This window comes from Catharus ustulatus, chromosome 15 (genome assembly GCF_009819885.2).
Source record: "Catharus ustulatus isolate bCatUst1 chromosome 15, bCatUst1.pri.v2, whole genome shotgun sequence".
Taxonomy (NCBI): domain Eukaryota; kingdom Metazoa; phylum Chordata; class Aves; order Passeriformes; family Turdidae; genus Catharus; species Catharus ustulatus.
In genome coordinates, this window is record NC_046235.1 from 15,620,231 (window position 1) to 15,642,247 (window position 22,017).

The window sequence follows — 22,017 nt, forward strand, 5'->3', positions numbered from 1 at the left end:
TTCTGGGAGGCTCACAGCTGCGTGGGAGGAACCTGCAGACAAATCCGTGGCTCAGGCCCTGCTGGTTTTCTCTCTGCAATATAGGTATAGGAATTTCTGCAAGTGATTCTTTGCGCCTTGCTGTATGGAAGCAATTATCAGAGTCACAGTGTTTGATGTTTTCGAGCGTGTCATCCTTTCTCACAAGGAGACAAACTACTGCCTTTGGCTGGGAGTAACTAAATTATGTCTAAGAGTTAATATAATAAGAGTGTACAATTACTTCTTGTTTTTTTATTTTATTTAATGAAGCGAAAATTTTGCAAAAAATGGGCATCTTTTACTTTCTCGTGAAATTGGAAATGTTGTTCAACCATGCATTGGGAAATATTATTTTAACAGCAAAGATTTCATTAGATTTAACCCATGAGTTCATTGCGTAGCTACATACAGTTTCTACTTTACCAGAAGCCTGAACAGAACATAATAAATAGATCTGTGACTCACCTGACCTCCAAAGGCAGTACCTGAAAGAAAACAATGGAGACAGAAAAAAGACCCCAAATTATTAACATGAAGAGAACATATATGTAAATATTTTCATGAAATGAGTTAATTCAGAAATTAGTCAATACTAACTTATTTTGTTTAGGAAAATGTGGAGTTTTACATTATTCCAGCAAACAGCCATAGGATGTATTAAAAGTTACTAAAAAAAGTTTCATTGCATTTCTGAGGGGAGATAAACCTTGTGAGAGCACATATCCATCTATATGTACAGGTAAGTGATACAGGTATTTTCAATTCTTTACTCTTGGATTTTAACCTCTTCTAAGATACTTTTATGTTTCACTTTCAAAAGTTTGGACATGCATGTTTAAGATAATTACTGCCACCAGCACTGTACATCTCCAAATACATCATTCTCAGTTACCAGGAGAAGTACAGTAAACTCCCACTGCAATCTTAGAGGTTAAAGTTTGCATTATGTTGCTCACATGGGTAATAATGCCAATTTTTTCAGTTTTATTTTGCCTTTACACACAGGACTGCCATGTGCTCCTACATGAAACCTCAATCTTGAAACCTCAGTCTTGAAACCCATGAAACCTAATTTCTTTGCTCTCTCAGGAAGGCTATTTCTTCTTGCAGCAAGGTTCTCCTCCATGTTGCAAGACCCAAAGGCTTTGCCTGAAATGGAAACTCAACTTTGACTCAGCCAGGTCGATCCTTGCAGTAGCCCAGTGAATACTCACCCAAGCAGCAGCAAAGGGCAAGAGCTGCCCTCACCAAAACTCCTGTCACCTTCATGGCAGCCAGGGACACCCCTGCAGTGCAGCCTGCCTGCTCTCTGTGCGGGAGAGGAAGACTGCAGGGAGGAGCAGGAATATATAGCACACCGCGCTATCAAGTTGTCCCACCTCATTAGGTAATGCTCCCAGCCTGTCATCACCATTCAAAGCCAAAAACGTGTTTACCCAGCTCTGGATGTCTGGCTAATGATTGATACAAGTGTGTGTGTGCCAGGAAGGGGATTTTGTGTGGTTTGAGGTGAGTGGGGACAGTGCCAGGACCCCTCTCCTCCTGCACGCTCTGCCCAGCCCTGAGCTGCCCTCGCAGCCCCATCACAGGCTCACGTCTCCCCTGTGCCTACCTAAATGCAATTAGGAATTCTCCTCATCTGTAATTTTCAAATGAGTTGCTAACTGATGGCCAAACCCCCCGTTATTTAACCTCAGAGCGTGATTTTGTGCTCTTCCCCACTGTATTCCAGCCCAGAAGGTCACCCTGTGCTCTGCGGGAGGAATCCTGCTCTTCTCCTGTTTAAAAAACTCAGCAGTGCTCTGCTGCATGTGCCAACTTTTCCTGTAATACAGCAAGGAGCAAAAATACTAAATTTGGTCCTAAAAATCCATCTTTTTTGGCTGTTTACTGAAAACTCCCATGGCACCTTCTGCTCATCTGCTACCACCTCCCCCATGGCCAGTCCCTGACCCACCTCAGTGAGCCTAAGTGACACCATCCCCCAGGGCAGCAGGCCAAATGCCTTTAATGTCTGCACAGACTAGATGTACTGTACTTCCTTTACCTAGGAAGACAGCCAACTTTGCAAAGATTGGTATTAGCCCACGCATGGTTTGCTTCCTGAAAATTCACTGTGTACGTTCTCTTTACGCTTTATCTCTTCAGTTTTCTTCAAATACCTCCTTAAGGTTTGCCCACTATTCAGGTAATGGAACTCAGATTGGCCCTGAACATTTTTTTGTCCTTTATGTAAGGAGATTTTTGGCAATTCTTTGGATTGATCTCGATTGTACACTTCTCACTTAGGATCCTAAATTCTCCAAATCTATCAGTAACTTTTCACTTTTCAAATTCTGTACTTGGTAATCAAAATCCTTGCTTGCAGATCTATTTTTGACATAATTTAAACAGAGCGAGCTTGTCTTGAATCATCACAGTTTTATTTTCTAAGAGAAGGACATTTCCAACATCTTTCTCACTTGAAAAGCAAATCCACAACAACACAATTTTAGGGATTACCTAGTGGAAAAATATTTGCTTTCATATCCAGGAGCTCTGCTAATATTAGTACTTTGCAGTGTGCATCTGCAAAACTAAAGCTTCTCCAAATGTCAATTTTGATGTTTCCTGCTACATGAGGAACACGAGGTGTCCCTGTTCATATTCCTCATTTTCACTCCTTGCTCGTGATGTTGTGCCCTGTGTTTCCTGACCTTTCCCTTATCTCATTTCCACCAAGTGTCCAGGACTCCAGACCTTTGGATCGATGCAGACCTTGGCTACAAGGACCCCTTCTCATCCCGATTACAATATCCATCTCCCAGGGCTTATTCCAGCCAAGGCCAGCATCCATTAATGCTTCCTGGCAGTGGAAAATGATTCCTGACAACTTAATTGCCAGGCTCTGTAAAAGCTGTCATGGTCAAGCAAATTCCTGCCAATGTCCACAGTGATGACACCTGAACCTATCGGAAAGGAGATTTTATTTGCAAACCAAATCTGCAGTTAAAGTGGATTGACTCAGCATGTTCTGTCAAGAGCAAAGTGATTCTCTTCCAACCAAGCTATTAAATTTGGGAAGTGGTTTGCAATAGGAGACAGAGTAAAGGGACAGAAGAGCAAACACCTGTCAAGGATCTAGAGAAGGAACTCGGAATTAGGAAACACTGCAGCTACAGGACGTGTCTGTGTCAGCCAAGGCACACAGAGCTCAGCTTTGGGCTCCTGCCCTGTGCATGAGGAAGAGCCATGCTGTGACCCTACCAGTGAGCTTCACAGAGAGGGATTCAGCAAAGCTTTTCCCACCAGGAACTTGGAGCTTTTCCCTCTGGACAGAGACTTTCAGGAGCAGGGAGGCAGGTGCAGCACATTCCACCCACGCTGGACAGGGAGACCTTTGCTTGTGTTTACACCCTTGTGCTTGTGCAACTCCCACTTGCAGTGATGTTGTGTTGACATCTACCTGTTTATTTTCCTTTGCTGCAAATCCCACCTGGCTGAGCAGCCCAGGACAGGAGCACTCCACCCCTTACTTCTGCTGCCTCTCCAGGTAACCTCTGGTCCCAGCTGTGAATCATCTGTCTCCATCTCTGCAGAATCTCACTGACACAGCCCAAGAAAGGAAGCAACCCCTTTGAGGCAAGAAGGCAACAAAGCCAACTCATCTGTTTTTCAGAAATATATGCAGAAATTGTCCATGCTTCCCACCCTCAAACCACAGGGCTGGTTGTTACTACACCCAGCACTAAGCTGCTTCTTGTGGGACCTTCTCCATCAAGGGTCTGGATTTCTAATTTTCAAGCAGCTGCATCTTGTTTTTAGTGAGCAGCTTGAGTGGAGTTACTCACCCTTTATGCAGAGGAAAGCATTGGAAGTTTTTGTTGCAGTTCCAGAGGAAGAGCTGGGCAGCAGGAGAGATCTTGCAGCAGAACAGAGCAGAGAGATCCCAAGGAAATTGCCTGGAGAACAGCTCCCTGCAGCAGGGAGAGCCTTGCAGGGAAAGACAGATGTTCTAACATCTGCCAAACAGAAGCCCTAAAGAGAGGAAAGAAAGAGGCCCATTCACAAGTCCCCAAGGTGAAAGCAGATGGGGCATGGAGCAGAAATTGTGATAATCAAGACAAATAACACTGAAATCCCCAGGTACCCATAGCAGAAGTTGTGTGGTGGGACTGAGCATCTCAGAGATGTAGGGAGAGCCAGAAAAGAGAGCTCTGCAGCAGAGCCAGAGGGCTTCTCTGCACTAACAGCATCAAACTCTCCACGCCACAATTCACCAAGTTCTTAAAGGAACAAATGCCCCTAAACTGCAAGATTTCCAGCACTGTCTGCTGTGGCAGCCTGCAAAAGGGCAGAGGACACCATGGGGCCATGCCAGGGCTCTCCCTCGGGGTGGCTGGAGAGCAGCAGGGAGCTGCTGGGCAGAGCTCCCAGGCTCCAAATGGACAGAGGACTGAAAAACACCCCCAGGAGTTCAAAGTCTGCTGAGGCATCTGCCAGAGTCAACAGCCCTCACTCTCTACCAAGAGCAGCACTTGTATGCCCTAAAATGTTGTACAAGTTCCTCACATCTTCTATGAAAAAAAGACAAAAAACCACTAAGACACTCAAGGTCCCTGCAGAGGGCATTTTAGCTCAAGACCCAATGGCATGGAGAGGCTGGAGACCTGAGTGTCAGCTCATAATGCTATTCTGCAAAACCTCAGGAACTGCTGTGAACCACATGGGGTCAGTGGTTATTGGCAAGCAACACCCTTAATAAAGTGTAATTTACAGCAAGCTGAAGAGTCCCAGCTCGCTGGTACCTTTCCAGTTTCATAGAGGACTGGCTTGGCCTCATTACCATTTTAAAGGGCAACACAAAGGGCAACCAAGAGCAAACATAAAAGAAAAAGTGGCAAATCTGCACCTCATGAGCTTTTTGCCTCCTTGTCCCCAGGAGTGCCAACACAGAACATCCCTCTGGAGCTCTGCTGTGCCACCAGGGACATTCCTCACCAGCCAGCCCTGGGAACAACCTGCAAAAGGGGGTTGAAAGCAAGAGCAGAGCCAGCAGGCAGGCTGCTGGGAGCAGGATGGAGCCAGCCCTGCTGCTAACAGCAGCACAGGCAGCTTTAGCAAGTCCCTGTCCTGTGCCTCCTCAGCAGATGGGCTTGGAATCTGATTAACGATCCCTTATCACCAGCTGCGATTTTTGTGGATGGTAATTTCTGCTGGCAGCAGGAGAAATTTAGAAGGTGCTCAAATAGTGACAGAAGAGGCTACTGGGGCAGTCTTCATCAGTTTAGTGATTTCAAGCACAGTTAATGAAGGTTTTAGGGGTCATTATTTGAAAACTTAAATACCTGAAATCACTACAAATCATAGTAGCTTTCAAGTGCACTGATTTTCATTTGCAAGGATTTATTTTAAGCCACAAATTGTGCACTGCTTTTATGAAATCATGTAGATGTCCCTGCACACGATGTTAGCTGGAATCAGTGAGCAGACATCATCAGAGAACATTTTTACTGTCTGACATTCATCGCTCTCAGGCTGCATAAATAACATTCAGAATGTACTTGTTTCATCTTGGCTCAAAGACAAAATCTGCATCCCCCAAAACAGCTAACCAGCCCCAAACTGGTGACTCTCACCCTACATGACTCTACTCAGTATGGGGATTTTCCATGTAGAAAGAGGCAGTCACAATTTGTTTCTAAATCATAGTGTTTGCTCACGTTAAAGAACAAGCATGGGGATTATTAACAACCACTTATGGCAGAGTCTGCTGATAATAAAATCAATTTTTATTATTATAAGCTGCAATGAAAAGTGATGCATGCGTAAGCAGTTTGAGAGTTTAAAATCAATTCTCATTAACTGCAGTAGAAATGGAGGATTTGATAACTTAATTGAAAGAATTCTACGTCTTTGGTGGGAGTGAAATTAATTGGTATTAGGTAAAATCCTGTCAAAACCTGAAAGTCACTTCAACTTTATCTGCAAGAGAGAAGTGTTTACAGATCAGGTCACAGCTAAAATGGACTCAAACACTGCAAATGTTCATTCAAGGTCTCCTGGAAATGTCCTGCAATAAAGTTTATACAAATAAAGAACCTATTTGCTTTAAGTAACAGCTATAGAAGAGAGTACAGTAAGTACGTGCAAACCACAGCAGATTTCTATTAACTGACCATCAGTGTCTCCTGTTCTGCAAACCTCACCAGTCCCAGATCCACTGACCCCAAAAAAACAGGGAAACCCTCGGCTCAGTGACCTGGTTTCACCTGAACACAGTTTCAGAATATAAATTAATCAGAATCATCAGTAGGTCAGTTACATCTCAAAACAACATTTCTCCTAAAAAAGCCATTCCATACCATGGAACTTCTCACTTCTCCATCTGCCCCAGCAGCAGAGCCCAAAGAAGAATCCTTCTCTCCTTGCAGGAGATGGTTCCTGAGACAGGCACTGACTTGAGCCTACAGGGAAGTTCAGGACAAGGCAGAGGCTGACCCAGCAGATGGTCCATGGGCCACCACCGTGGCTGAGCTCCAGCACTGCCCTCTGATACTGGCCAAATTCACACCTCCAGATCCCAGAGACCTTCCTGGGCTCAGAACATTTCCCAACATGACCACTCAACGTGTATCTACTTCCCAGCATTGCTCCAAACTGTGCTTTGGGTTTCCCAGCACCTCACATGAGAAGCCTGGAAGAGGACATTTAGCACATCATCTAAACTGCCAGCCCAAGACATGGGGTGCTTTAAAACCAATTTTTCTCTGTAGGTTTCCAAATGTAAACCAAGCAAATCTCAAACAACCCTCTGAGGTAGGTAAATATCGTTTAATGCTCATTTTACAGGCAGGAGAAAAGGGCTGATAGGGCAGTGAAGTGATTGACCCAAGACCCCATAATGAACCAGAAAGATCCTGACCCCTCCTCACAAAACCCCAGACCATACTCTTCCTCCTTGGGTCCAACATCTTCACCAGGTATTTACAGCAGCTGCTGCACCTCAGGCTGCTCAGTGCCTCAGTGCAGAGCAGTGTCCCTCCCCGAGGCTGAGTGAAGAAAAGGGACGTGAAGCTGAGGAGTTATCTTTATTGGAGAAGCACGTTAGGACACAGCGAGGCAGCAGGGACTGCAGCACGGGGCAGACCTGGGAAGGCACCACTGAGTCCCCACAGCCCTTGGCCCTCGACGTCGACGCTTCGTTTACTCGCTCTGCAGAGACAGAGGGCAGACAGTTCATTAATGTAGTCCCACAAGGCACAGGGACCTGAAAGGACCAGGTGGAAAACTTAAAGCTGTGATGCTGCCATGCTCTGCAGGGGCTCTGGGCCATTCCTGCCTCCCTGTGATGGGGGACTGCTCTGCCAGCGTCCTCCCTGCTCTGCAGGAACAGCCTGGCTGAAAAAACAGAGCCAGGGGAAAGGAGTGGGCAGAGCCCACTATTTCAAGTCCCCACAGGCTCAGCCCCATCATCATAAGTCTGCAGTGTGAGAAAAGTCTATAGAACCCTCTGCCTGGCCCTGGACAAGGTGGAACACAACCTCCAAAGGACAGGCTGGCCAAGCAGGGCTCTCTCTCTGCCCATACCTTTGGTCACAGCTGATCCCTGGTGTTTGCTGGCAGTCTGAATTCCATTACTCCTGGAAAGAAAGAGCAAAAAAATAAGCCCAGCCCCAAGCTTGACCACTTCTGTGTGACAGCCCCTCAGGCCAGCTCACTGCCACATGAGACAACTGCAGCAGAGCCTGGCACAAGAGCAGGCAGGTTGGGCCACTGCCAGCTGAGGAAAGCAAGACAAATTTCAGCCTCAAGCTAGGTGCTTTCCACACCTATTTTCTAATCTGGGAAAAGTCCTGCTTTTCTTCTTTCCCTCCTTTCACTCCCTCTAGAAGTAGCATGGCAAACAGAGAGCATTGTAAGGAAACTGGGACTTGCCCATTGCAAAGCTGGGAGTTATCTGTTTGTTGAGAAACAGCCTTGAAAAAGAAAAGGAGAAACTGGATAACCCCTTTTTTCCCCTGATCTATGGACCAGCGTGGGCAGGCTGGTGACTACTGCCCAGGTGATTAGTGTGAAAAACCTTTGAACAAGCAAAGGAACTGCAAGATATGAAGCATTAAAAGTCAAATGTGCTGGAAAGACCCACAATCAATTCATCCACGTGACACAGCCCTGCAGGACCTACCAGCCAGTTAACTCACAGAAAAAGAAAAGATATCTAATCCCACGATGCCGACCTATATTTGTCATCAGTAAAGCAGAACAGGATCAAAGGAATTCAGTTGTGGCAGAGACCTCCCAGGGAAGGTGGTGAGACCCAAAGCTGGCCAGTGGGGATGGGCTCTCTCTGCAGCAGGGTTTTGCAGTCCAGCCATGCCCAGATACACCCTTTATTGTCAGATCTCAAACCACACCGCTCCTAATCTTCCCACAAGCATCCTCCCTTGATGGCCATCAGGTCACCAGAGCTGCCAGAAACACCTGGAGCTTTGCAGGCAGGAGTGGTTGCAGGCACTGGGCTGCAAAAGGACGAGGGAGCTCTCACACACATTTTCTCAGGCAACCCAGCACTCTCCATGGGTAATTTAAAAATACAACTCAAGGAAATAGTACAATTTTTGGGTAACAATTTCTTATCTTCTTCCAAAGCATTTCACATTCTGTGCATTGCAACTCTCTAAACCCATTTCTGATGCCAAAAGCACTGCTGGAGCTGCTTTCCTCCAGGTTTTAGTAGCATATATTGAGTGCCTGAATCTCCAGCAGAAAGAAAAATTCATTATACTGTAAGTGAGCATGAATTTTAGTGCTGAAAATAACATTGCCCTGTACATTGTTTATAAGCTCCCATAAATTTCCAGCCTGATTCTTCAGGTGACTTAATAAACATAAAGAATAAATCATTGTGCGGGGGGGCTTTAGCTTTTTTTGCCTCGAGAAAAAAAGCTTGACTTAGACTTCTAATTGCATCCATCTCTCCTTGGAATACTTAACACAGCTGCAAGCTCTCTGACTTTCAGTAAATGGCATCCTCCTCTTATTGCAAGGGCTTGAGAGCTGTAACAGCTCAGTGAAACAGTAAGGAATTCCAGACCGAGCACAGTTTTTGAGGAATCCTCTCAATTTTTCAGTTGGCACTGTGTATCCAGTCTCATTCTGTCTTGGACACAGTCACTAACAGACTCGTGTAGTGCCTCATCTCCCTGTACCCAGAGGCCAACAGCAGCTCCATCTCCCTAAAAACTGAGACACAGAGACCTCCAGTATTGTCACAGGAAAAAATATTGCCCTCTGCACTGCAATTTCTTTGACTTTAAGCAAAGTTTAGATACTCTGCTGCTTTAGAGAAGAGGGGGAAAGGAGCCAGGTTTACCATGTTTGGGGGATCTGCTGCCACTGAGCAGAGGAAGGCATGGAATGACCCTGTGGCATGATGGTTCTCTCAGATCCCACACCCCACTGTGCCTACAAACACATGGACACCACACCCATACTCAGAAGCAAATGTTCCCACTCAAAACTTCCCAGGAGTCTCTTTGGTAGGTTCAATATTTGTATTCTCTACAGGTTTGGAGTGGGAGCCAATCTATTTCCCTGGGGATGAAGATTCAGTTTCTCCAGAGTTCATGCCAACGAGGACAGTCCTCCCCAGTGCTACAGTCACAAACTGGGAGCACTGGCTGCAAATCCAAGAGCTGGAGGCTGTCCAGCTTCCAGTGGTAGAAAGACAAAGCACAACTGAGAAATGTTTAACTCATCTGCTCTATGGGATTGCACAAGATGTCAAGGCTCAAGACCTTTCCCAAAAGTGTGCCACCTAGTGAATAATCTTAATTTCCCAGCCATCTCTGTGGATGTTATTTAGGGAACAAGCTCTTTATGGTTTATACAGTTCTGGTCTTTTTAGCTCCATCAAAGTCCCAGGAAGAAAATCAGCAGTTTTCCCAGACACAACACGCTCCTACCACACAGCCCATGCAAAACATGAAGACTATGCCCAGGTTATGCATTAAGTCGAAGTCTCAACCTGTATTTAAACATCTGTACCATAAGCATCCATTCCTGGGCCTCTAATGATCCTGTCACAGGTGCAGAGGCCAGGCTGGCTCCCTAGGAGGCACTTGGAGTAAAGTGGAATGCTACACACAGCCAAGAGGCACTTTCTTTTCTTCACCTCTTGGCATCACTGCATTCCAGGAAAAAAACAAAATAGAAATAGGAGCTTCAAGACCTCTCTTCCCTCCCAACCAATGTGGCTGAAGAGCAGCTGGAGAGTAGCTTTTAAGGGCTTTTAAGGCTAATTAATGCCTTTAATTAGCCCACTGTTACCTGAAGGAACAAGCTAACTGTGTTAACCTGCCAGCGAGGTCAAAGTGTGGGCACCCAGCTCCTGCTGCAGGGCACAGCGGGCACTGGCCAGTGCCAGCCACTCCTCATTCCTCACTCCCTACTCTGGCTGCCTGGATCAGGTCCCCACAGGCTGAGACGGTGCCAGTGGGGAATTTCCACCAGGGGAAAAGCAGAGATTGATGTCTGGCAGCCCAGCTGTGGTTTGCTGCTTACCACTTCAGGGGCAGGCTCTCGGCACTCGCCTCGATAGTTTACCGTGATGAAGTTTGAAGCGCTTCTGCAAAGGGAGGACAAGACATTGCTTATTATTCACTTGCAGTGCCACAACTCTCAGCCACAGGCATGACAGTCCTCTGTGGGCTCCTTAATGCTTTGATGCTACTTCCAATGTGATGGCATTTATTACTCCCCAAACAATCTCATGATTGGGCAGAGAGGGAATAGGGGACCCTGGCAACTTGTGTATCTTAATTAGCTGTCATCAGATTAATCTCAGGCATTTTGATCTATGTTTGCTTAACAGCAAAGCACCAAGGACACACTTGATAGTGAGTCATGATGTATCAAAACAAACACTGTTCTGCAAAAGACACTCGGGAATGGTGGATGGCCCTGTATTACTGAAATCTCTCCGCCTACTCACATGGCAGCTGAACACAAGTCACATTCATTTTTGTATGTTTTCCCATCAGTGCCACAGACTGGTTGTGAGGATTCGCTGCAGAAAATCCTTCCACCCTTTACCCCATGCAGAATTCGATCACAGTCCAGCTGAAGAGAGAAAGAAATCACATTTGGCGCCGCTTCACTTGCAAGACCCTCCTTTGCGTTGGGTTTTACCTAGGGCTCACAAACCAAGCCTTGCATCTTCTGTCCTGTGTCACATCCAGCCAGGCCACACTTGGAAAGCCATCATGTCTCTTGTTGGACCAGCCAGCCAAGCTTTGGGGGACAGAGCCTCCTGCTCCGCTCACCAACCCACCCCAACACTGCGTTGGGCAAGGTTTACCTCTCTCCAAGCACATCCACAAGGCAAAATCTACCTGTACCTAGCCTGCTTATCAGCATGCTGACACCATTTCACCTCCAAGGATCGGGATGAAACCCAAAAGGGAGGGAGGGAGAGCTCCTGGAGCGCGCTGGCGGTGCGGCACGCAGCGCTCCTGACGCCCACCGCGCTCAGAGACACGAGCAGCTATGACTAACGAGGGGTGCCCTCCTGCTTCCCTCCCGAGCACAGCTACAGGAACATTGAGGCACAGTTTTCCCTCCAAACCACACGTGGCACAGCCAGCACGCAGGCTGGCAGAGCAGGGAGTGACCTGCAGGGATCCCCAAAAAGGCTCTCGCACCCTGCGAGCGGAGCGGGTGTTTGCACAGTCATAGCAGATTTCCGACAGCAGAGGTCAGGGATAGCACAGCCTGTTCCCTGCCATGCACAGCCCCTTCCTCAGCCCCAGGAACTGAAAAAAGACCGAGAGGAAGAAGCGACTGATGGGCTCCCAACCCCTTTCTCCAGTGTTGCAACGGCTGCAAATGGTGCAATGGGTCTGAGAGAACATTCTGCTTCCCCCTCCACCTGGAGATGCAGCATTTAGCACAAAAATGATGGTTTATCAGCAGCAGGAAGCACCTCAGGGAAGGAGGATTTCACTGTGCTGGGCAACACAGTTTTGGTGATGTTGGGGTGCTGTGATAGCACCTGCTGGTTAAACGTCACTTGCTAATTTCCATAATGTGCTGCTTCCTCCCTCATCTGGGTAATGATCAGTGACGTGAGAGCAGACAATGCTGACCTCTGCAATCCCTTGCTGCATGCCTTCCTACGCACCAGACGTGGTTCCTGCACCCCAGCCCAGGGCAGGGGGGACCCCACCAGCAGCCCCACACCTCACAGGTGCCAGCAGCCAGTGCCACTGCTCCTTTGGCTCTGGGAATTGCCATGCCAAAACCCACAGGTGGGCCTGGAAAGAGGAGAGGAGCAGATCTGCTGCCTGAATCACCTCTGGTCTGTCAGGCTCATCAGCATCCACTCCCCCTCCAGTGCTACCAGGAAATACCACTGAGTCCTGAAGCAAACAGAGCTTATTACACCTAATGCTTCCTCTGGAATGCATCAAAATTGCAGTACCTGAACCATCTACTGGGCCTTTAACTCAAATATTCCTTTTCTCAAAGCTGTCAGTGGCAGAGGCTTCCGAGAGAGTTAAGGCAGTCGGTAGTAAGATCCCTCCAAACCCATAGAAACACATTTCCTGTCTTTTCCAAAATGCTATTTAAATTACTGTATGAAAATTCTGGAGGAATTAAAACATCAGGTATTTTTTTAACCATCCTACCTCTAGACAACACCCTGTGATAGTGAGATCCACAGTTTAGTCACCCTTTTTACGGTAACTTATTTTCTCTTATTAGTTCACATATTCCACTTTCAGCTTTGTTGGAACTATTCCATTTTCCTCTCATGAGAAGGGAGAGCAGACACCTCCACCTTCCTCCTACATTATTCCATACACGGTTGTCATCTACCACTCAGTGTTTCCCCCTTTAGCATTCCTCCCTTCTGCCAAACTTGTCCTCATCTCCTGGTCAGCTCCACCACCCTGCTCTGACCATGGCCTTCATCTCAGCATGGGGAGGTAGCACTCTTTACTTTGGCTACATCTGGGGCAGGATTGCCACCTGAGCTCAAGACCCACACCCCATATCTGGGGGGGCTTCCACAAGGAGCCAAGCCCTTCCCTCTTTGCATGCCAGGGGCTTTCAGCAAGCTACAGATGCTTTCACTCATTCAATCCCTTCCAAGGACATGGGGCCAAGTGAAAAACTCCAGGATGACAGCAAGAACAGGAAAAGCTGCTGAGAAAGAAACAGAGGAAAAGCATCAGAGGAAAGGCACAGCATCAGCAGAGGAGCAGTGCTGGTGGAGAGAGGTCCCCATTTCTGCCCACCCAAGGGGCAGGACCCCATTGCTGCCCCCACAGCTGCCACAAGAGGGGCAGGAGCCCCATTCCTGCCCCCACAGCTGCCCCCAGGGTGGATTTACCGTCGGGTCCTCCTCGGTGCCCCGGCTCTGGGACTTGCGGCTGGGGGGCCGGTTGCAGTTCCTGCCACGCTGACCTTGGGGGCTGGCAGAGAGAGCAGAGATACAGCTCATCACCATCTCCTTCCAAATAGGGTGCAAACCCAGCCTCTCTGCAGACCCCACAGCTCTTGGAGGACTGTTTGCTCTGTGGCATTACCCACCCACCCATAGGAGAGGAGAGGGAGAGAAATCCCCCCAGCCTCATGCGCAAAGGGAGGAAGCCAAGAGCAGGATATGGCTGTGCCCTGTGCCCAGTCTGAATGCTCCATCACCCCAGGGCTCTGCAGCCCTGTGTCTGCTGGCAGCACTTGATGGAAGGGGGACATGAAGGAATTGCACCAGTCAAAAGCAAGAAATCTCAGAAAAAGCAGCAGCTGAGTCCTGCTCAGGGCCAACAGCTACAAAACAAACAGCTCCTGCCAGACCAGTGTCCAGAAAACACGTGGTGTAAAGGCTCTGCCTTTGAGCCAGGGACAGGCACACATGTGTGCACTGCCAGGAGACAGATTTTGCTGGACAGAGTGTCCTGAAAGGGATTCTGAGCACAGCAATCACTGGTGCTTTGTACACAGAGCATCAAGGCCAAAATGGAACAAGAGTTGCATGGGAGACATTTCCCAGAATGTGTGTCTTCCCCATCACCAGCTCAGCCAGTGGCAAGTGCTGTAGTGAGCACCAAACAGCACAACATGCACTGCTGCACCCCAGACTGTGCTGCTGAACCATTCTTGCTCCAATCAATCTCCTAACCACCCCTAAAAATACAAGTACACGAAAAGGGGCAGACAGCAGTGCCAGAGCTGGTGGTGGGTGTGGGGACAGCCCATCCCAGTGCTGCTGAACTCACCCTCTGCCTGATGAGAAGGGACGCCTCTCGTTTACACCCTGCCGTGAACCACCACAGTTCTTCTGCAAAAGGAGCAGAACACACTCAACAACCACAGAAACAACTTCCATGCAACCAGGGAAGCAGCAAAGCTAAAGCAGCTTCTGCCCTGCCCCGTCATCCTCCCAGACACAAAGAATTACAGGGCTGTTCTTAAAGAAGGTTTGATGCACTCCACCAAATGTTATCATCCAAGGGTTTACAGGATTGTGGGGAGTCTGAACCTGCCCTTTATCTCTCATATAGCATCATCACTGGGAAAGTGAGAGAGGCCCTTCTGTAAGGTCCAAACATGCCCAGTTTGTATGCTCACATACAAGTCCATCCCACAAATGAGGGAGGCTTTGCAACACAACCAACTTCTCCCCCATGATTAGCTGGCTACAGAATCCTCGACATCCTGATCACCCCAGGCTGACCACAGGCAGTCCCTGGCCATCCAGATCCCACAGACTCTCACCAGACCCTTTCTGAGTTCTGAATGGGCTCTGAGCTACATCTCACCTGCTTTATTCTCTCTGAAGCAGGCAATTTGTTGCGCTGGACAGTTCCACCCCCTCTTTGAGCTTCCTTTTTGCTGGAAGAAAGGAAGAGGAGAAAAAAATGCTAGGGTGAGTGCCACAGGGCACCCAGGGCTGCCCTGTGAGCCAGTGTCATGCCACTAGGTAACACCTCCCCATCCACAGTCCCTGTTCCTGGTGGTCCTGCTCCTAATTCCCACCCCTAAGGCTTCTCCCTTTCTCCTCACCATTCCCACTGTATGCTACATCCTGGTTCCAGGTGGCTGCTTTCATATCAGGTCTGCTTCTGCATATGCTCTATGGGAGTAGAGAGAGAGAGCATCTGGAAAGCAAAGTACACATGTGGGAAACTCCTCAGGAGCTGCCCGTGCCCACAGACCCCTGGGAAAGGGGCTGCTCTCTCAACCTCGCTTCTCCTCCTCTACTCCACACTGCTTCTCACCTGCCCTTGGGCCCTCAGTGCTGAAAGGGAAGGCGGGAGAGGAGCCCTACTGCCAGAGCATCTCTCAGAGAGCCACTGGGAGTCAGGACTCTCCTGGCATCGCCCAGATGCAGCTTCACAGGCAGAAGCTGCACTTCTGCAGCCAAAGGTTTCCCTCCTTGCTGTCACTGTGAGGAAGGGGTACTCACAACTTCTCAGCACACATGAGACACTTGTTGGTGTGCTGCCTGCCAGAGGCATCCCGGACAGGGGCGTTCTCCCTGGTGCAGGACAGGCGTCCACCAGCCTCAAACTGGGAGCGGAACTCACTGCAGTCATCCTGCGGAAGGAGGGCAGGGTTAGGGCACTCTGTCCTCCTTGCCTTATTGATCAGATCCCTAGAAACCTGGGGTTTCCTGCCAGGAAAGCATGGAACCATCACAAATGCATCACAGGAGAGTCTGGGTGGGGGTGAGAGAAGAGGGTGTGCAGTACCAGCCACTTAGCATATAAACAGAGGGGTGAGTCAGAAAAATTCCGGGTCCTTCTGCCTGCACAGCACGTGTTGGGAGTTTTCTAGTATGGTCCCACTAATTATTATTCTCCTGGCTGGGCTATCCAAAGCATGCCAGTGATGTGACCGATACAGCAATGAAGTCACTCCCTTTTCTCCCAACATCCTTAGTACACAGCTACAGCCTTTTCCCAGATTGTAGCTCGAGATAATTTTCTTTCCAAAGCGCGTAGGATCCTCCAAACCAGCCACACTTAGGGACATGTCAATCAAGAAGCAGCAGTTAAAACATAAAAGCAGAATGCAAACACACTTAATAGCCCACGAGCACAGGAAGGTTGTTTGGAGAGTGGATGATTAATTTGTTCCTTGTTCAAAACTGCTGTACAGAAACTGTGTTAACCTGCCCCTGTTATGTAACATGGATGGAAACATTCAGTCCCCCTAATTCCAACTGTTCCACACACTGCAATAGGCAGCTCCAAACAGCAAGTACAAGGGATAAGGGACTTCCTCTTACCCTTTTCTTTTTAAAAACAGGTTTTAACACTCACAATTTTCTGCCCATTTTGTGCACAGTTTTGCTAGCGTGCATGAAGGTCTTTGGCAGGTCACTGTGCTCACCCTTTGCTTTGCTCAGAAGTTTGCCACACCTCATCCTCTCTGTCATGCTCTGAAGGTTTCCCCAGTGTTGTTCTGCATCCCATCCAGGGCACCCCAGCCTCCAGCTCCTCAGCTTTCCCACGAGGGTAATGCTGGCAAACCACTGAGTACAAAGCCCCACATTTCCCTGGGGCCATCCCAGCCACGGGTAGCAGAGATGATCTGACCCTGGATGAGCCTCTCCTGCTCTGCCAACAGCCATAAAAGCATTGTCCCATCAGAAATAAGTGTTTCACCCACTCCAGAGGGGCTCCCCATGATCCTCACTGCTTCTCTCACTGCTCACACCCCTGCACAGTTCAGGCAATGCTTTCCCTTCCCAGCAAGCCAGGAAAGCTCTCCTTGGTCCTGGGACCAGCCCAGCTCAGCAGCCCAATTCTCTGCAGACAGATCTGCTTCCCCCTAAGAGCTTCTCAAATATTTTCTCTTTGAGCCAGCATTTCTGGAGTCCTGTTCAGGCCTGACCCCTGCTGCAAAAATCTCACTGAGCACATCCGAGTCGTGCATTTGCCTTTTTCATGGCCTGTCACATCCCTGACCCACTAATAAATGCAGGGCTTTCTTATCCTTTGTCACTTCTAGCCAATGAGTAGGAATTCTTGTTAATCACTGACTGTGTGATCTTGCACTGCCATTACATTTTATCTTGTTTCTATTACTCCAGGCCTCAGCACTATCCAATTAGTCTTGAGTGATCTGCTGATGCTCCTCTGCTGATACTGCCTCCCAGCTTTGCCATCAGCAAATTTCACTTAGATTTCTGGGGTTTTTTGTGCCAAAGTCATTAGAAAAAACACTAAAACAGGATTATCCCCAAGACTGAAGCTTAAGGGGGCCGCACCAGTCCCTGCCATAGCAGGAATCAAGATGAAAGTGCTGGAAAGCAACTATTTTCCCCTTTACTGAGCTGCTTTTGCCAGCAAAGCATCAGTGCACAGCGACCTGGTGGGGAGAATGCCAGGGACAGGGTGGCAAACCACACCTCCATAAGAACAAAGTTTCCAACAAAAAAAAAAAAAAAAAAAAGGCTGAAACTGAGCCACAGGCAGGGCTGACATCTCCCAGAACACAATGATCTCTTAAGCTGTGCACAGTTCAGATTTAGGGCTTTTCACACATTTTTCTTTTCCACCTAATTAGCAGCCTCAGCAGAACTGACCTCTCCACCCGTGAGCTGAAATTTGGGACAGCACAGAACACCTGGCTTCCTGCTCTGTCAGGATTTGCCTGTCCCTAGACCCACAGGTCAGTGGGGCAGACCACAATATTCAGGCACAAGTTGTTCACTTGAGGGATTCGAGAGCATGAATAAAAAATAAGGAGGGTAATGAAAGTGGATCTCAAAATTAAGTCAGAGGAGAAAGAGCAACGGAGTAGAATAACATTCCCTTTTCTCTGTCTTGGGTGAAAATCCAATAAAGTTCCATATTGACCTGCCTAATACTTTAATCTCACCTTATCTTTTCCTTGTCTGTTTTTAGATAGCTTCCGCTCATTCTCCCTTTTGCTGGAAGAGAAGAGAGATGAGAAAGTGAATACCAGGGTGCTCCAGGGAGAAGAGGCTTCCCACACTTCTTTCCTTTACTCACAACTTCTCTGCACACATGATGCACTTATTGCTGTGCTGCTTCCCAGAGGCATCCCGGACAGGGTCGTTCTCCCTGGTGCAGGAGAGTTTCCCTCTCTTGAACAGATCCCGAAACTCCCGGCACTCATCCTGTGCAAACACCAAGAGCAGAGGTTGACATGGATATGCTGACAGAGAGGCACATCTCCCACAAATCCACAAAGGATTATCCACCCAGTGAATTACATTTCAAATGTTGTTTTGCTTCCTTGAGGCGTAACTCGATGGAAAACCATAACATGCAGCATAAAACAAATAAATCCGTATGTTTAGATGAGCAGATCTGTCTTTCACAGCCAGGGCAGCCTCGTTGCTATTCCTAATAGATAACATATGCAACAGCCTGCCCGAAGGACTAAGCTCTGCTCTAAGTAGAAAATCCACAATTTCAGTGAATTTTAAATGAGAAACTCAGTTTTCCCATCTCTCATGAGAGAACGCACTACTAAACTTAAAGAATTTTAAAATCCATGCACAGTAAAAAAATGAAGCTGCAGGCATAGAAAAAAATATAATCCTGAACACCTCCTCTTGCCATGAGAGTAAGAGGTGGGTGTTTTTACCTTCCACTTAACATAATGCTATGTGTTAATTGAACCAAAGCACTCTATTTCACAAAAGGCTTTTGTAGCAAAGCCTGCTTAAGCATTTCAGCCTGGCCTTTACTTTTCTCTGAACAGCTTTCCTACAACTTTCAGGGCATGTCTGGAGCATGAGAAATACCTGGAACATGGGAGGTCTTCTGGTTCACTTATGCAGCACTTACAACCTTATCTGTTATGTGATCTGTAATACATTTTTCCTCTCACACCATGTAGAGGAGATGGCTTGATAGCTTATCCCAGCTCTGCAGATGGGGAAGTCAAGCCTAGAAAATGACTTGCCAAAAGCCAGACAGAAAATCTATGGTTTAACAAAGAAATTCAGTGTAGGTCTCTTCCTGATGCTGTAAAACTGTCCTGCTGCCTTCAGGACCACACTTTGGCAAGTCAGATGTCTAAAAAAAAATCTCCCTTAGGACAGCTCTGCTTTACAAAGCCTTTAATTTGTCCAGACACACAAGAACCAGAAAGCTACCCTGCTTAACCAGATGTAAAAAATAAATAAATCAATCACCACAACCAACACTATCTGATGGAAACCAATTTGGCTCCCATCTAGAACAAAAAACCCAAGGCAAAAGGGACAGCTCCCTCCACATAAAGACCTGCTATCTAGAAAAACAGCTATGGGTAAAAGAAACCAGCCAGGTGCATCAACAAGATAAACAAGGGACAATTAGATCCGGCCTGTTCCCACACCCTGCCCTAGTCAGAGCTCACATGTGCCAACCTTGCTATTAAATATTTGCCAGATGCCAATGGTGTGCCTTATAAACAGGCAGGCATGCTCCTCAGCCGGGGCTCTGGGTCAGGCACACACCGGAGGCGCCGTGATTGCCTGGGAGGAGCCGCCAGCAGTTTTGGTTTATTTTCTGCTGGTGGGTAGCACAAAGGCTCACGCTCTTCCCAAGGCTGGGCACGCTTGCCCTGCTGCCATGGCAGGGCCCTTTCCCACGCTGCAGACGAGGAAGCGCCCTGGGCAGCGGGTCAGAGGCAGCAGACGCGATGCTGTCGCCAATAAAACTGGCTTTGGCAGCGATGTTTCACCTCACCTTTCCCAAGGAGTTCACATTCCTGTCCGCCTCTCCACCACTCCCTTTGTTTTTTGAGTCTCTTTCCCTGCAAGAAAGGCAGGTGTGAGTGACGGGGCAGCGTGCAGTGCTCGGACACAAAGCCAAAATAGGGGGTGATTAAAGGGCAGTCCGGCCAACCCCACCTCCCCATTGCACAAGGCAGCAGCCCAGACCAGCAGCAGGGCTCAGCTCCCTGACACACATCCAGAGTGTTCAGCATCTCTGCACTGGGGGCATTGTGCCATCCTTTCTCCCTGCCTAAGGCCCAGCTCTCTCCATCCTAAGGAAACACCATCTATGAAAACAAATTAATCTGTGTAAATCTTCACTCTGCATTTGTTCCTCGTGCTCTGTGGTGATTCCCCACCATGTGATGAGCTGGGGAGATCTGCTGGGTCCACAGGTTTGCTGAAGAGCTACAAACTGGTCTGGCTGGTCAAGGACAACAACTTGATAGCGTGGAGCCTCCTGAGAGTTGGCTCCTTGCTATGGGAGGAGAGGACATGCTGTGGGTGGGCAGGGCTGGCACTGGAGCCAGCAGGCAGCTGATACTCACAGCAGCCTCTGGCACATCGTGCACTTGTTGAGGTCTCCTTTGTTATTTGGGCTGCTGAAGGTCTCCTTGGTGGTGGGACAGGAAAACTTCCCGCTGCGCAGAAGGGACCAAATTTTCCTGCATTCGTTCTGAAAAGCACAGAGGAGGGCAATCAGTGCAGGCTCCCAGCAAGATCCTGAGAACTGTTTGTTCACACTGAATCTTTTTTGGGTGTGCTGCAGGCTCTCAGCAGCACCAGTCTGCTCACACAAACCACGCTCCTCCTGCCCATCCCTGGCCACACACACCACACGTGGCACAGGCTGCGCCCTCAGCCCTGCTCGTGGCTCCCCAGGCAGAAAAGACAATGAGAAAGTTCAAAACCCATTGCAAGAACCATTAGTCATGGGGAAAGGAATATATATTTAGGGAACACCTTTAATTTACATACAGCTGTAAATTTCCACCCGTTACAGCAGAGGACTGCACGTTATAAAGTCAGCCAAGAGCAGAAAATACGGCCCAGGAAGTGCAGAGAGATGCAAGAACGAACGGGGCAGAGTGACTGAAGAGGGATGCACGTGCAAGAGAAGCACAGAAAAGCAGAACCCTCTCAGGAAGCAGAGCAGTAATATTGTGCAATGCTGCAGCAGCCCATTGCATCTTCTGCCGGGTAACTGAGATGCAGAGCAGGGAGAAGCAATGAACCGTTCAGTTATTTTTGGCTACTGTGTTTCCCGAAAGGATCTTTACCAAGGAGACAAGCTTGCTTGATTAAAACATGAATGGAACTGACTTCTAAGTCATTGAATCAAATTATTTTCTGAGACTCAAAGGACTTGCCTTAATTCTTTTAATTATGAAACTCAGGAATTATCAGAAGCAGGGGTTTCTGCTGGATCAGAAGCTACATTTTAAAATATCATTAAAAATATAATTCATGCCGTTTCTAACATCACTTCGTGAGATTTCCAGCCCAGAGCTGTTTGGATATGTTCTCAGCATCACCAAACACACGCTGTCAGCTGGAGCCACTGCTGTATTACCAAGTGTTGTCTCTAAATATGGAGAGTTCACTGCTTTTTCCACCACTGAAAAAGCATTATAATATCTAAGTACAGTGCATCTAAATGGACTTTGCTGAAAGCATGCATTAAGCAGGGCAAGTTGGCAAAACAAAGGGAGAAGCAGAATAGAAAAGGTTGGACTCGCCTTAATCGAAGCTTGACTGGCAACATCTGCGACAGAAAAACCAACAATGAAACCATACAAAATTCTTTGAAGGGAAATTTTAAAGCAAAAGCATTTAATTAAAATACTTGATGCAGTTTCCTAATCCACCCAAATACCTCTTGATAAAAGCTAATCCAATGCATTATTTCTCACAGATAGAAATTCTCTAATGCCCACTCCTTTCTGGAACATAGCACTTTTTGTCATTCAAATGCAAAATCACATCCATTTTTTGTGTGTGTGCCTTTGTGCCCTTCTTTACTGTGTTACTTTTCTCAGGGTTAAAAATCCAAGTTCCAAGGATGGTTCAGCAACTGTTTCTCCATTATTCTACACTCCCACTTTGGTAGTTGCATCAAACTCACACAAACATTTTTGGCATTCCTCACCATCCCTTAAAATTGGGATACCAGAGCTAGGCCATTGTTGTTTGTCCAAAATTACAAATTCCTTTTCAAAGCCCATTCCATTTGCAGTACTTCATATAAATTATCAAATTAATAA

At 47.7% G+C, this 22,017-nt stretch overlaps 1 protein-coding gene across 2 annotated transcripts in view; it reads right to left on the reverse strand.

The window, feature by feature from the left end:
• LOC117003620 (ovoinhibitor-like) overlaps positions 1 to 20,935 on the reverse strand; it is a 30,143-nt gene extending 9,208 nt beyond the window's left edge. Inside the window, exons 1-10 of one of the 2 annotated variants that reach the window (XM_033073631.2) lie at positions 20,302 to 20,935; positions 19,725 to 19,791; positions 18,033 to 18,160; positions 17,899 to 17,950; positions 15,476 to 15,606; positions 14,829 to 14,901; positions 14,286 to 14,347; positions 13,400 to 13,481; positions 3,852 to 4,038; positions 487 to 506 (exon numbers count right to left, since the gene is read on the reverse strand). In XM_033073631.2, the coding sequence (XP_032929522.1) occupies positions 487 to 506; positions 3,852 to 4,038; positions 13,400 to 13,481; positions 14,286 to 14,347; positions 14,829 to 14,901; positions 15,476 to 15,606; positions 17,899 to 17,950; positions 18,033 to 18,160; positions 19,725 to 19,791; positions 20,302 to 20,318 (819 nt within the window). In that variant the 5' untranslated portion in view covers positions 20,319 to 20,935. Of the gene's footprint in view, positions 1 to 486; positions 507 to 1,235; positions 1,449 to 3,851; positions 4,039 to 13,399; positions 13,482 to 14,285; positions 14,348 to 14,828; positions 14,902 to 15,475; positions 15,607 to 17,898; positions 17,951 to 18,032; positions 18,161 to 19,724; positions 19,792 to 20,301 lie in introns of those variants that run through there. The other variant, XM_033073632.2, reaches the window with a different exon arrangement.
• Positions 20,936 to 22,017: the final 1,082 nt, after the last annotated feature.